Here is a 15,211-nt window from a genome sequence, read left to right on the forward strand (position 1 = left end):
GTGTCCAAATACTTGTTCACAAATACTTGTTTGAGTAGATTGGTTGTCAATAATGGGTAGAATTGGTGAATGTTACACGTGTGTAAAGTGATCACTTAAACCAGCCTATGACGGTCGTAAGCCCCGTAAATGCCCAGACTTCCATATTCTTCATCTTTGATGAGATGTCAAAAAATAATATGAAAATAACTCCTGTAATTGGAGATAATCCAGATTTTGTGAACAAGTATTTGGACACACTTAAAATGTTGTAAATAAATTATCTGGTCAAATTATAAGCTTAATAATAAAAATGAAAATGGTATTTTCTGGCGTTTCTCATGTGTGTGATTATAATCCAGGATTCGGATCTCACATACTAATATAAGAGTTTCTGCTTAGTAAAAAAGCTTCTTTACATCTCACCAATAGATGTCTCTAGTGAAGTTCTAGTGATTCAAGAACAAAGTTTCTAAATTGGTTCATATATATAGAACTTCCAAGAATTTGAGTAGATTGGTTGTCAATAATGGGTAGAATTGGTGAATGTTACACGAGTGTAAAGTGATCACTTAAACCAGCCTATGACGGTCGTAAGCCCCGTAAATGCCCAGACTTCCATATTCTTCATCTTTGATGAGATGTCAAAAAATAATACCAATCTCTCTGTTAATGTCTAAACTATATGTACATAATTATCAATTCCCGTCGCCAGCGGTCTGCAGGTGTAAAATATACTTGTCTGAAATGTGTTACGTTCGAAGTTCGAAGAAGGTACAGTAGATGTACAGTTAAACATCGATATAACGGACCTCTATTTAACAAACTTTGGATATAACGAACATAAATCCGGTAAAATGTAAAAAAAATTCAAAACGTCCCGTTAATATTATACATCTTTAAATTCATATAAATTTAGCAGCCATGATATTAACAAATTATGTCTTGGTTCTTCTATGTGTTCAGTTTTTTTAAAATATCTGTAGGGTTAGAGGTATTGAAGTTAAGTTTAGGTTATTGAAGTACTCGGTTCCCAAATATTTAAAGTTCTGTTGGAATTGCTTGGTATTGCGTTTTGGTATTGTAAAGTCATTTTAGTCCGCCTCCGTGGTGTAATGGTCAGAGGTCCCAGGTTCAATTCCCAGGGGGAATGAGAATAAATATTAGTGAATTTACACTCTAATATTTATTTAATATTACTCTGGACTGGTCCCTGAAGCGCAGAAGTAATCACCTTGCCTTCATATAATTAACGATCAAGATAACATTGCGTCAATACGACGCAGTGCCCTATGCACCATTGGTTGCGGATAAGGGTTAGAATAGAATAGAAAGTCATATTGGTATCTCGAAGATGAAGTTTTCGAATGTTCTTAAGAGGAAAATTATGTTTGACCCGTGGCTGTACATTTCCAGGGAAGCGAGGTGACCTTCAACTACAATCTAGTCTGCGCCGGGGACGACAAGAAGAAATGTCTCTGCGGGGCCAAACGGTGCGCCGGGTATATCGGAGCCAAGCCAAAGCAGGTCAGCTATCCAGACTATATTCGTTACTTTCATTCAATATTACTATGTTCTTCTAAACAATATATAGCTGAGTAAGTATTGCACTGGAAACCGAATAGAGGCGTTCGAAATGGATCTCTGACGCAAGATCCTGCAAGTTTCATGGCGTGATCGGGTCACCAACCTAGAGGTCCTCCGACGGATGAATACCTATAAGGAACTCCTACCAACCATCAAGCAGAGTGCGCTGATGTACTTCGGACACGTCATGAGAAATGAAAAATATCGTCTTCTCCACCTAATCATACGAGGAAAGATTGAGGGGCGAAGAACTCAAGGACGCCGAAGGACATCATGGCTGAAAAACCTACGACAGTGGTTTGGCAGAAGCACCAAATCTCTGTTCCGAGCTGCAGCATCAAAATTGAAGATAGCCATGATGATCGCCGATCGTCGTTAGAAGTGGCACAGAAAGAAGAAGAAGAAGTATTACACCTTTTGCTTGTCAAGCCGGGATAAAATTATTATCATTAAGGTGTAACTCCACATTTGGTCGTAACGTAACATTCGCTGCGAGCATCCGAACATCGGATGGACCACTCGGATCGAGCTCATCTCGCTGTACCGACTATACGAATGCTCGCATTGTAACATGTTACGTTACGACGAAATGACTCCGGTCAGTCCCCGCCATTATGGGAATCTTACTCAATTTTGTCAGAAAGAAAATGAATGTTTTTTATGTTTTTGTTTTGGGTTAAACCATTCTTCAATATTTCTTCCTGCGTTTCAGTCACCATTACACAGGTCATCTCCATGTTTAGTGTTCGGAAAGAGCTTGTTAAATTTAAAAAAAAATATTTGTTTCGGATTTTAAATTTATAAATTTAAAGAAGCATTTTAACCGTCTTACCTTTGGGTAAATTCAAAAAGTAGGTAAAAAAATCCTTTTTTTTTCTTAATAACAATACTTGTTGAATTTAAGTGAATATGGTTGTTGTTTTATTCTTATATAAAATGCAGTTTTACTGAAAAAAATAATGAGAGTTCTACGAGAAATTTTATTAAAAAACTTTAAAATAATTTAGAATTTGTTATTATTATTTTTTTTATTCTGCAGGAGGAACCAGCTCCTAAGAAACCGAAGAAAATAAAGAAAAAAATGAAATACAAGAGGAGAACGCCGCTCAACACACCGACCAGTTCTCCCGCTGTTTCCGTTTCTAAGAAAGTCAAAACTACTCCCAAGATAGATAGAAGAAAATCCGTAACACCGGCGCAAACTAAAGTGGAGGATGTTGACAGCATAGAGAACGACGTCCGAGAAATCAAAAAGGCCATAAGCGAGATTGAGAACAATGAAAAACTACAAAAAATTGCCGATTCAGTTCAATCAAGTAAAGCCAATATCGAACACGGCATTTGTAACGGCGATATGAACGGAATGACCAAACCTGACGTCGCCCTGCCAAACGGTGAAGTCAAACACGAAAATGACTACAAAGACATCACAAAGGCGGTCAAAAGAAAACGCGTCAGTCTTACTTTTCCCGAAAAAGAACATTCCGACACTTCTGTATGTTCCGGAAAAAAGCGCGCGCGTTCCAGCAGTGTTCATTTCAGCGAAAAGGTGACGTACATCGACGACACTTCGACCGTTTACGTTCAATTGTCCAGTAGCAATCTTGTTGACAAATTGCCGGTCAACCAAAATGGCCATTCGGGAGTGGTCAATGGCCACTCCGACAGCCCTGAAGTTGACTGCGAGGCCAAAGAAGCAAAGTCTAAAAAATCTCCCCACATAACTAAAGACGAAATTTAAATTTTACTATAGTTTTAAAGTACAAAATTGCTGACGTTTCGAGTTGCCATGGAAAATGTAAATATCTTAGATCACTTTTAGCTGAACTTTGTTTAAGACATTCTTTTATTCTTAATCATATTGTATTATTAAGTTTTCTTTTTATATCCTTTTACATATGTTAGGTATGGTTTTGTTACATGTATATTTTTAATGCGTCGTATGGAGTATTTGCATTTTAGTCATTTTGGATGAATTTATATTGTGTCCACACCGCGGAAACTGATAATATCAAAACGAAATTGAAATAAACTGCCACGAATAAATTCTTTGTTATTTTTGAATTGTGAATTTTATTTTACAATTTTATTTTATCAAATTCAGCAATAATTTTTGTTTTATTTTATTTAGAATGACCCAATTTGGCATCTCATTTGTTTATAGTTTTTCTACTTTGTATTTTTCGCTTTTTATAGGCTGTTCATTCTAAGAAATAATGGAACGTAGGAAAATCATTTAAGTGTACGCAGATCTGCATCTTCGTTTTTAATATTTTATTTAAAGCAATGGATTCAAATATATTCTTGAGTAAAAAAGGTAAATAATTTGTATTCTTTTGTTTTTTTTTGCTGACAAATTTGTATTTTATATTGTATTGTGATACTAAGCAAAAAGGAGGAAATTGTTTTTTTTTTTGCTAAATAGTAATTAAGAAATTATAGCCAAGTCTGCTTTTGCTATAGAGAAATAAATGTAAGTTTTAAAAAGTAAATATGATAAAAATCTCAATATACAATAGTCCTTGAAAAAACTCCAGAAATCAATTGTGAACACATAATATATTATTTAAAAAAAAGTTTTTTTTTATTATCAATCTATTTAAATTACCAATTTCATTTACAGTTTTTTGTTGAAAAAATACAAATTTCTTTGGAAACAATACATTGGATCGTATATATAAAAAATAAATAAATTTTAAATACTTTTTGAATTTTAGCATACAATTTTCAATCAACAAATTTTTACCGTGCCAAGAAATGTGTCATTAAATGTAATTTTCTTTAGGATTTTGACACTGTGCCGTCTGCATGTTTAGTCGGAATCCTTTTCTTAGTCCGCCTCAATGATCAGGCTACCATACTGGAGGTCCCGAGTTCGATTCCCAGGCGGGGGGTTCAAATAAGTATGTGAATTTTCACTCTTATACTTATTTAATATTACGCTGGACTGGTACCTTAAGTGCAGGGCTGATCACTTTTCCTTCACGTATTAACGATCGAGATAACACTTCCTTTATATAATGTGCCAGTGCCACCATTAGGTGCGATTAAACAATTTTTCCAAGTTTTTGGGAGATCTCATTTAATCCTGTAACAAAATTTCAAAGGTATTGTCATATGATATTGGATGGAGTCGCCGGGATCTCGGTAATTTTTTCTCATCCAACGTGTTGTCACTGGGATCTCGGTAATTTGTTCTCATCACCAACGTGGTGTCCCTGGGATCTCGGTAATTTGTTCTCATCACCAACGTGGTGTCACTGGGATCTCGGTAATTTGTTCTCATCACCAACGTGGTATCACCGGGATCTCGGTAATTTGTTATCATCACCAACGTGGTATCATCGGGATCTCGGTAATTTGTTCTCATCACCAACGTGGTATCACCGGCATCTCGGTAATTTGTTCCCATCACCAACGTGGTGTCACTCGAATCTCGGTAATTTGTTCTCATCACCAAAGTGGTGTCACCGGGATCTCAGTAATATTTTCTCATCACCAACATGGTGTCACAGGACGGCAGTGTTAAAAATATTTGTTCATTAGGTAAACCGAATTTAAAACTGAGCAATATGTTTCTAGTGTAAAAAATAAGTTATTGTATTACAAGTGAAAAGACGTGAGAAGAATATTGAAAGGTTCATTTTATTCGCTTAGAATATACATAATCCCTCTTCCTAGTATGGTAGTTAAGTAGATAAATGAAGTTTTAAAAAAAAGCAATAACTAAAATAGGCATTACTTTTTATATTTTGCAACATCGTAACAATATGCTCAGGCAGCTTTAACCTTTCCCTTATGGTGCTAAAAAACTTTTGCGTGCAACGGTGATATGTATTTTGTACACCATATGAAAAAGTGATTTAAAAACAGGAAAAATGTGAATATTCTTCAATGTTGCTTTTATTGACTATAGTTGAAGTTGAAGTATCTGAAAACGAGAAAAAATACATCCCAAGTAGCCGCAGTAGCTGGCGTAGCGACAGGACCGCCGCGTAAGACGATCTGCGCACTACTGGCTGACTGGCGGAGTTAACACGTTACGACATGCGCGTTTACACAAAGCACGCCACGCATGCACACAGAAACGTGTTTGGTGATTTTATCCTCAATTTTTTCACAAATTATTTATTTTCGTCGCTTCAAATGAATAACTTTATATTATTATACTCTCATGTAATCCATAATTATATTACGGAGGAATACAAAAATTCTGAGCCCGTATCTACTATATTTTATATTGATATTCTCATTTTAAAAGTTGAGTTGTAGTAAATACATATTATCGGGAGGGAAAGGTTAAAGGAATAATAGTGATTTTCAGTCTCTCATTAGTTTTGTGATTGCCAGTCTATTTAGTTTTGTGTTTGCCAGTCTCATAATTAGTTGTGTGATTCCCAGTCTCATCGGTTTTATGATAACCTGTGAAATTAGTTTTGTGATTCCCGGTCTCATTAGTTTCACGATTGCCAGTCACATCATTAGTTTTGTGATTCTCAGTCTCATTAGTTTTGTGATTGCCAGTCTCATTATTTGTTTTGTGGTTCTATTGGTTGTGTCAGATATTGCGATAATTTAATTGGCAAGTAATTTTCTTGGCTGTTTTAATGAAATGAATTTGGGACAGTTACATTTTTTAATATTGTTCTAAAATGTCTTAACACGCTAAAGCCGCTTATGCACTACACGGAATTTTAACGTCCGGCATCCGGTTTTGAAAAAAGAAAGCCACTACGACAGTTTAGCGCGATCAAATTTACGCGCAACGTGTTCACGCACCGATCCGAAGAAAGATGGACAAAAGCACAAGTCAATCCAAGCCAATCATCCGTTTTATAAACTGTCGTGCCGGACGGTAAAATTCTGTGTAATTCCGTGTAGTGAAAAAACACCCTTAGGACGGGAAAGATACTTTTACCCATTCGGTCGATTGATGCTTAAGGACGGAAAGGTTATTTTTACCTTCTGCGCTGGCCTCATTTCAAAGGTAGAAAAGAAGGAACTATCCAATGTTTTTATATGAATATTATTTAGCAATCTCTGTTTAGGTCTCTACTATATGTACATAATTATCAAATCCCGTCGCCAGCGGTCCGCAGGCGTAAAAAAATACCCGTCTAAAATGTGTTAATGAGAAAAATGCAAAATACCTTAAAGATTCAAACTAGATTAACTGCTTAATTTAAAAAAAAATGAGTACCAAAATTGATACTTTGTATAGTTGATTATGCTATGTACATTAAAATATGTATTGTATGTAACAAAGTCAGTGTGCATAGTAAACAAATCTAGTGTTTACTGTACACCCTGACATGTAAATGCTGTTAGAAAGCGGAAAATAAAAATGTTTTAAAAATTAAATTTGGTTTTACTTTCTCATACTTGACTGGAGGCCTGGAGGGGAATAGAGGGAGAGTAAGATCCCCACACGATGGACCGATCAAGTTAAGGCAGCAGCAAACACCTCGGTGGTTGGAGCGCTGCGTGCAGCGCAGTCAAGGGATAACTGGAGAAGGGTCATTGCTTCCTCAAGAGTCACAACCCTCCGTATTGAGGGCTAAAACGGAGAAGTGAGAGATATACTTGACATTTGCCTATTTCTCTTAACGCATATAATCAATTGATTTCTAAAGACAAATCGTAAGGATCCATACATTTTTAATACATTCACAGCTTTCAATATAGCGCAAACAATGACGAGATGCTGACAAAATGGCAATTTTAAAATGCTAAAACTATTAAAAATAAGAAATTAATTTTTGTAGATAAAAGGACACACCGGTCTCTTTGTGTGTAGCATTCTAAGTGGCTCATGTTTATACTCCCTTCGAGACAACTGAGTATAAACATGAGTCGGCAAGGGGACTAAAGCTGAGTTTACACTCACAAATTACACATTCACATGTGAACATTTAATTATTTATTTTTTGTAAATTTTTTTATTCATTACACACTGACGAAAATATTTGGGTCAAGACTATAAGAGTATACTTTCTGTTACGCAATGATACTTTTAAGTCATTTGATTCATTGTTATCGGCCATATACACCTAACGCGTATTTCAGATCAAGGACATGCGTTACGTTACTTTACAATACGTAAAATTGTCTTCTATCCCTAACTGGTCCAATGTCGAATCTCATTCGACATAGATTTTTTGCTCTTAGGTCCCATGTCGGATGTTATTCGACATTTTTTTCATCATTAGTATTATTTATTTAAATTCCAAGCTTACATTTTTGTCACTCGTATATATTACAACAGTATGTTGAGCAGAGAACAAAAGTTTTTTTCCAATTGGAATGTAACTGTCTACCTGGATTTTTTTTTTTAAATTTTGGGGGACCGGAAAGGAGATAGTCAAAGAAAGTAGTTTTAAAGGGATTCATAAATTTTGTATCAATAATAATAAAAAAATAATAAAATGTCCAAGTTTATAATATTTTTATATACATTTTTTTCTTATATATAACTATTGATATAAAATAATATTTTCAAATTATTTATAGGCATAAAATAAAAATAAAATTAGGAAAAAAAAACTTGGAAATTACATCTGTCAATCATCTTAAATCAGGGGTGGGCTGCCAATTTTATAACAAGGGGCTCGCGAGGGGAGGGGGGAGGTGTATTAGTTTTAACTATCCAAAATACACAATAAAAAATACTTAATATGCACATCAAACGACAAAATACAGATATGACTTATTTTTTTATGGCAGAAAATTCTGATGGCTTTAATTTAATTAGAGAATATTGTTTTCTGTCTATTTAACAAGGGGTTCACCGGCCTAAGTCAAATTTAACAAGGGGCTCGCCCAACCCCTCCGAGCCCTCTGCAGCCCACTACTATCTTAAATGGGAAACTGACCCTCAGTGTTTTTGTGATTTATTATTTACCCTTACTAAGGTTAGCGTACTTTATAGCTAACCAACTCTAAAGGTGGAGACTGACGTTACGTGTTACGATGCGAGCATTCAGGCAGTCAGTACAGCGAGCCGAGCGCTCCATCCATAGTTTCGGATGCTCGCCGCGAGCGATGTTACGATGTTATGTTACGACAAAATGCTCCGGTCAGTCTCCACCTTTATAAATTAACCTGTCTGGGAAAGAGTTCTGTGGACAAAACTGTATCTGGGCAGTATTTTTTTTAATATTTTTTAAACATTTTATAATTTTATATTATAGTCAATGAGCGACATATTTTCTCTAATAAAAATAAATATCTATCAGTAAAAATGATTTATATAAAAATTATCCATGTTCTTAGAAAGTGTCATTATGAGGTCACACAAACTTTGTTTTAAGTAAAGTGTTGTAGGTCCGCCTCCGTGGTGTAATGGTCAGCGTGTTTAGCTACCGTGCTGGAGGTCCCGGGTTCGATTCCCAGGGGGGGTGAAAACAAATATTAGTGATTTTACACTGTAATATTTATTTAATATTACCCTGGACTGGTTCCTAAAGCGCAAAAGAGATCACCATGCCTTCATGTAAGTAATAATCAAGATAACACTGCGTCAATTCGATGCAGTGCCCTATGCACCATTGGTTGCGGATAAGGGTTATAAGTAAGTTGTAGGTAAAAAATTTATCTGAAATGTGGTTTTAGTGTCTAAATACAACCACAGATGGCAGTACAAGTGCCATTTTAGAAACAAATGTCACCGGGCTTTAGATATAGGCGCGGGCGTTCATGTATGCGAGGAAGGTTTTGTTTGGATGACCATGTACAGCCATACTTCCGGACAGGTTAGGTTATATAGTTATATAGTAACAAAGCGTCACAGTAATGTCCCGCTAGTAATTGATACAATATACATAAAACGTCTAAAAACAGTGGTCCAACCAAATACTTGAATAATACAAAAAAGTATAATTAATAATTAGCACATTAATTTTAGACTATTACAATTCAAAAACGGCATCTCAATTTAATGCATGAGACATCTTTTGAGTTTATTAATCTAAACACAATTAGTTTCGAGAACTACAGATGTTCTCATCAACGGGGGTAAAATTTGTATTTTCACCTGAACATCTGTAGTTTTCAAAACTAGTCAAGGGTGTGCGTTTTGTTTTTTAACATTTATAACGCAAAGCAATATGTTAAATTTTAACAAAATACCTTAAAAAAAATATTTTGGCAATAGTCTGACATTATACTATCAGTTTATGTAAACTTATACTAAAAGTAGTATAATGTGATTTATTTTCTAATACACATGTATTATTTTATTTATGTAATAATCTGTTTTATTTCATGCACTCAGAATAATAATTTTGCTAGGTCTCCTTCAATTAATTTTTTATTCAAATTATTAAATTTGACACATTCACCTTCGTAACATTCAGTAAAGGAATATTAATTGAAACTATTTTTTAAAAAAATTTCAGAACATTTTACGCAGAAAATTCTAAAAAACAATTGCACTAAAAAAGTTTTACATAATATGAATCTACACATTTAAATGAATATGGTATTGAAATATACATATTAATTAATCTCCATAATTTATAACCTAAATTTAAAATTGAAAAAAGGTACGATTTAATTTGAAATTAAACCAGATACGAATTTCTCTTTTTTTTTACACAAATGTTAGTAATGTTAGTATAATTATAAAATACTCGTCGAGATTTTTAGCTACTGGTTTCAAGACGTGCCCGTCTCTTCATCAGGACAATCACTAAGCCAGCATGCAATGTGTGTGTAGTGATTGTCCCGAAGAAGAGACGGGTACGTCTTAAAACCGGTAGACTAAAATCCCGGTGAGTGGTTAAATACTGACATTACTAACATTTTTGTAAAAAAAGTAAAAATGACTAATCACAAAGTAAATCTTCTTTTTCTTATTCCTTTTAGTAGATCTGTGGATCTGTCTATTCCCTTACGGATCTCTTGTGACATTTACTGCCAGCTGTTACACCATCGCTTCGGAGGTCTTCCAGGTGGTCTTTTTCCATCTGCGTTCTTTTGAAGAGCAATTTGCCCAGTCTATTTTCTTGCATTCTATTGAAACGGACATTCCCGAATCGTCTTCGCAAAGTATAATAAATTCTTCATAAAGTTAATTCTTTAAATATTAAAAAAATATTACATTTTAATTGTTTGGATGCAGGCTGCATGGTTTAAAAATAAATATAAATTAAGCGTGTGCTCCATTGGTTTTGGAAAGTACTTTCTTGCTGCATGAATTTCCATTTGCCAGACAACCCTTGCCAAATTTGAGCCTTCCTTCGTATTTATAAAACACGTTGTAGTTCTTTTCGAATTCTCTTTTGAAATTGTACTTGATGAAGTCTGCCGCGAGGTAGATTGTCCCGAGAGCGGTAGACGTCGTCAGGCGAACAAATTCTATGTCAAAGTTGAGTTTGTCCTCTTCCAAGATTTCGAGAAATCCCGGTTTTATATACTCCCAGCTGAGCCAGACGGATCCCACGCATATGATTTTCAAGGGGTCGTTTTGGTAGAGCGACGGATGTATTTTGGGTTTCAAAGCCAGCACTGTCTTGGCCATCAAGCCGCCGGCTTCTTTGAATAGATGTAGACATAACGCATCCCCCTGTTTGGCGCCTTCTGCTATTTTCGCACAAAGACCTGGAAATAATAAATATTTATTGTGATTATTAAATCATCAAATAAAATTAATTGTTATATTTTATAAATATGCAAGATCAAAGATGTTGTTAGGTGGGAAGACAACAAACAAGACAATGGTATGAGAATGGAACCATCCAGACTCCCCCCCACATTGCACGGCCAACCGCAAGGTAGATGACTTCCGGGCAGACCACTAAAGAGAGGATTGGCAACTGGAAATCGACATCGCAGGAGGCTAATCCCTCTTAAAAACAGGCCACAAAGCCTCACCAAGAAAAAGAAGAAAAAATATGCTTATCAAAAAACTCAAATCGTCTACTTAAACTTCTTCTTTCTTCTAAGAAGTTTGAGTAGGAATTTATTTCTTAAAAATCCACACCCAATGATGCATAGGGCACTGCATCATATTAACGCAGTGTTATTTTGATTGTTACTTACACAAAGGCAAGGTGATCACTCCTGCGCTTCAGACCAGTCCAGGGCAATATTAAATAAATATTAGATTGTAAAATCACTAATATTTATTTTCATCCCCCCTGGGATTCAAACTCGTGACCTCCAGCACGGTAGCTAAACACGCTAACCATTACACTACGGAGGCGGATAGATTTCTTAAAGATATATAGTGGAACCTGTCATAACGAGCATAATTCGTTCCAGAATCTTACTCCTTAAGTGAAACATTTTTTGTTTTGACTGGCGCGGAAGTCCCGGCTCACAAGTGAATGTCATCAAAAAGGGTCTTGTCCTTTCTCTGTAACATATGCTAAATGTCGTTCGTTAAGGGAGCAACTTTTACACATATTTTTTTGTTTGTTATGCAAATTTCTTGTTATGAGAAGTGCTAATTATAAGAGGTTCCATTGTATATAAAAAAAAACATACTAACCGGCAGGACAGTGTGAAAGAATTAAAGACAAAGATTAAATAAAAAAAATAATATGGAAAAAGTAGTTTATTTCTAAGTAAGCTAAACTGGCAGTGCACAACGGAGTCCTGGTTCCAACTCTAATGTATGGAAGTGAAACATGGAGTTGGCAAAAGAAGGATGAAAGTAGACTAAATGCAGTCGAAATGCGATCTCTCAGAAGAATGTGCGACAAAACGATGTATGATAGATGTACGAATAGTGAAATAAGGAAGGAATGCAAAGCTGAGATAAGCATTATCGATAAAATTAAAAAAGGTGTGTTGAGATGGTTTGGACATGTAGAACGAATGAGTGAGGAAAGAACGGTAAAACAAATTTATGAGGCGAACGTTAGCGGGAAAAGAAGCAGAGGAAGACCGAGAAAAACATGGCACGATCAGGTATGCCAAATACTTGAAAGTGGTCAGGTTAGGAGTCGTAACAATAGGCGGGTATGTATGAAAGAAGAGAAGTATGTATGGAAGAGGCGAAGAATGTTTGCAAGGACAGAGTGGTGTGGCGCTCTATTCTCTCTGCCTACCCCTGCGGGGAAGCGGCGTGATGGTTAGTTAGTTAGTTTATTTCATAAACCAACACTTTAACCTGTTAACCGGGCGGGACGCATAAATACGTCAAACATAAACAAAATGGGGTACGGGTAGGACATATGAATACGTCCTTGAAATATATGTTGCCCCCTGGAACGAACGGAATGTATATTTTTCGAATAATAAAGGTATTAGTCATCCATACATATCTCGACATGAATTTAAGACACGGAGTGAATCAGTATTCTTGCCTGTTACAAGTTGCGTAATTAGACAGCGGACCTCCGGGTTAACAGGTTAAAGAGTGTTTCTTTAAATTTAAGCTTAAGAGAAATTTCTTAATTTCAATAAATAACTTAAATTTTTAAGCACACCAGGTACGTTGGAGAAATAGTGACCCTCGAATATAACATTGAAAAGCACTCACTCCTTCAGATGAATGTGTGGAAAATCATAGTATGACAGAATTAAAAACGAAGATATAAGAAAGGGATGTAAGACTGAACAAGGAATAATTGAAAAGATCAGGGAGAGTTCTTTAAAATGGTATGGAAATGTGGAGCGAATGGATAACGAGAGAATGACTAAGAAAATAAATGTGGCGAGTGTGAGCGGGAAAACATAATGAGGATGGCGGAAAAAGACTTGACACAATCAGTTCAATCAGAACCTAAAATCTGGTGGTGTCAAAAGTCTGCGTAATCGGAGGGCGTGTATGACTAGATGTATGGATGTGAAGGAGGCGAGGAGTGTATGTCAGGACAGAAGAGTGTGGCGTTCCATCTTTTCTGCTTACCCCTGCGGGGAAACGGCGTGATGGTAGTAGTGGTAATAGTAGTACTAACCGGCAAAGACTGGTTTAGAAAAGTGAGCGTAGCAGTGGTCGAGAAGGTCGGTTCTGTTGACGACGTTGAAATGTTTCTTGGTGGCCTCCCACACGTAGTCGGTGGGGTGCGGGGGCTTCAGGAAGTTGTCGTGGTCATCGAACACTATCTTTATAGCTCTGTGAGAAATCCAGTATGCTGCAAATATAAAAAAGAGAATTAATTTTTTTTCAACCATCATCCGCACCCAATGGTGCATAGGGCACTGCATCATACAAACGCAGTGTTATCTTGATCATTAACACATGAAGGAAAGATCAGCCCTCCGCTTCAGGTACCAGTCCAGGGTAATATTAAATGAATATTAGGGTGAAAAAAATCACTTATATTTATTTGCCCACTCTGGGAATCGAACCCGGGACCTCCAGTACGGTAGCCGAGCGTGCTAACCATTACACTACGGAGGCGGACGAAAATGGAGAAAAATGTTTCTGAGATAATTATCTCTCATTCTTGTAATAATTTCCCCTATTAAATTATTATTGGGTGTGCAATGTATAGTATAGTATTTAAATCTATCGATATTGAAATTGAATTCCATAACGACTACTTTAAACGGTTTTTGGATTTAATCATTGAAAGCTAATCATGCCGATCGAAATTGCATATTTTTAGCTCTTTAATATATTTAATAAAAACAAAAACAAAGCTGGAAAGAAATAAAAATCGAGAAAAAGTAACGAATGCAATCCCGTTTAGGTAGCCAAAAAAACAACAGTTACCCACTGGTCACATCTCTACGAGGGTTAGAAGAAGAACAAACTGTAGGACTTGTTACTTTTCTGAGATTAACACATTGTTTGCGGGAAACGCTTAAAAGCATCTTTCACATACTGTTGGTAGAGAGCGGGAGACGCTTATAAGTGTTCTATTTGCTCACTTTTGGTAGATCGCGAGAGATGCCAAAAAACATTGTACAGATGGGAATTGGGTTTGCGGTTACTTGTGATGAGTATACTGAGGGTCGGGCGGCAGACTGCCAGAGTATAATTAGGGTCGGGGTTGATGAACAAAACCGCCCGACAACAATGTGTGTTAACAATGTTATTTTTTTATATCTCATCAAAGATGAAGAAGAATATGGAAGTCTGGGCATTTACGGGGCTGACGACCGCCATAGGCTGGTTTAAGTGATCACTTTACGCACATGTAACATTCACCAATTCTACCCATTATTGACAACCGCACTACTCAAATTCCTGGAAGTTCTACATATATGAACCAATTTTGAAATATTGTTCTTGAATCACTAGACATCTATTGGTGAGATGACGGTCGTCAGCCCCGTAAATGCCCAGACTTCCATATTCTTCTTCATCTTTGATGAGATGTCAAAAAATAATATGAAAATAACTCCTGTAATTGGAGATAATCCAGATTTTGTGAACAAGTATTTAGACACACTCAAAATGTTGTAAACAAACAATGTAATAACAGATTATTAAATCAAATTAACATTATAAATTCAATGAAGTGCCTTATGCATTGAATGTGGATGAGTTTGAAAAGAAAAACATCAGTCCACATTGACATACATTTTATATTCAGATAAATAAATTCAATAAATGTGACACAGGTCAAAAAGTAAGTTATCAAATTTTGCAAAGCAGGTCAATTCTATTGACTTCAATTAAGGTCGTGTTCGGCTGAGATTTGCTTTTAACATTGACTAATCGGACATGTAAAACTGAACCCTTAGT

The 15,211-nt window shown here is 35.9% G+C and overlaps 2 protein-coding genes across 6 annotated transcripts in view; one reads left to right on the top strand and one right to left on the bottom strand.

The window, feature by feature from the left end:
• The window catches only part of LOC148301911 (uncharacterized), a 29,615-nt gene extending 22,688 nt beyond the window's left edge, over nt 1-6,927 (top strand). For all 3 annotated transcript variants that reach the window (XM_088272496.1, XM_088272497.1, XM_088272495.1), the window contains exons 12-13: nt 1,396-1,506; nt 2,606-6,927. In XM_088272496.1, the coding sequence (XP_088128622.1) occupies nt 1,396-1,506; nt 2,606-3,307 (813 nt within the window). In that variant the 3' untranslated portion in view covers nt 3,308-6,927. The remainder of the gene's footprint in view (nt 1-1,395; nt 1,507-2,605) is intronic.
• Nucleotides 6,928-7,995: 1,068 nt separating this feature from the next.
• The window catches only part of Nagk (N-acetylglucosamine kinase), a 28,634-nt gene continuing 21,418 nt past the window's right edge, over nt 7,996-15,211 (bottom strand). For all 3 annotated transcript variants that reach the window (XM_088272527.1, XM_088272526.1, XM_088272525.1), the window contains 2 exons: nt 13,473-13,649; nt 7,996-11,166 (listed from right to left, as the gene is read on the bottom strand). In XM_088272527.1, the coding sequence (XP_088128653.1) occupies nt 10,715-11,166; nt 13,473-13,649 (629 nt within the window). In that variant the 3' untranslated portion in view covers nt 7,996-10,714. The remainder of the gene's footprint in view (nt 11,167-13,472; nt 13,650-15,211) is intronic.

The sequence above is a fragment of the Brachycentrus maculatus genome, unplaced genomic scaffold (genome assembly GCF_059751285.1).
Source record: "Brachycentrus maculatus isolate JH-2025_06_01 unplaced genomic scaffold, ASM5975128v1 h1tg000503l, whole genome shotgun sequence".
In the NCBI taxonomy this organism is placed as follows: Eukaryota; Metazoa; Arthropoda; class Insecta; order Trichoptera; family Brachycentridae; genus Brachycentrus; species Brachycentrus maculatus.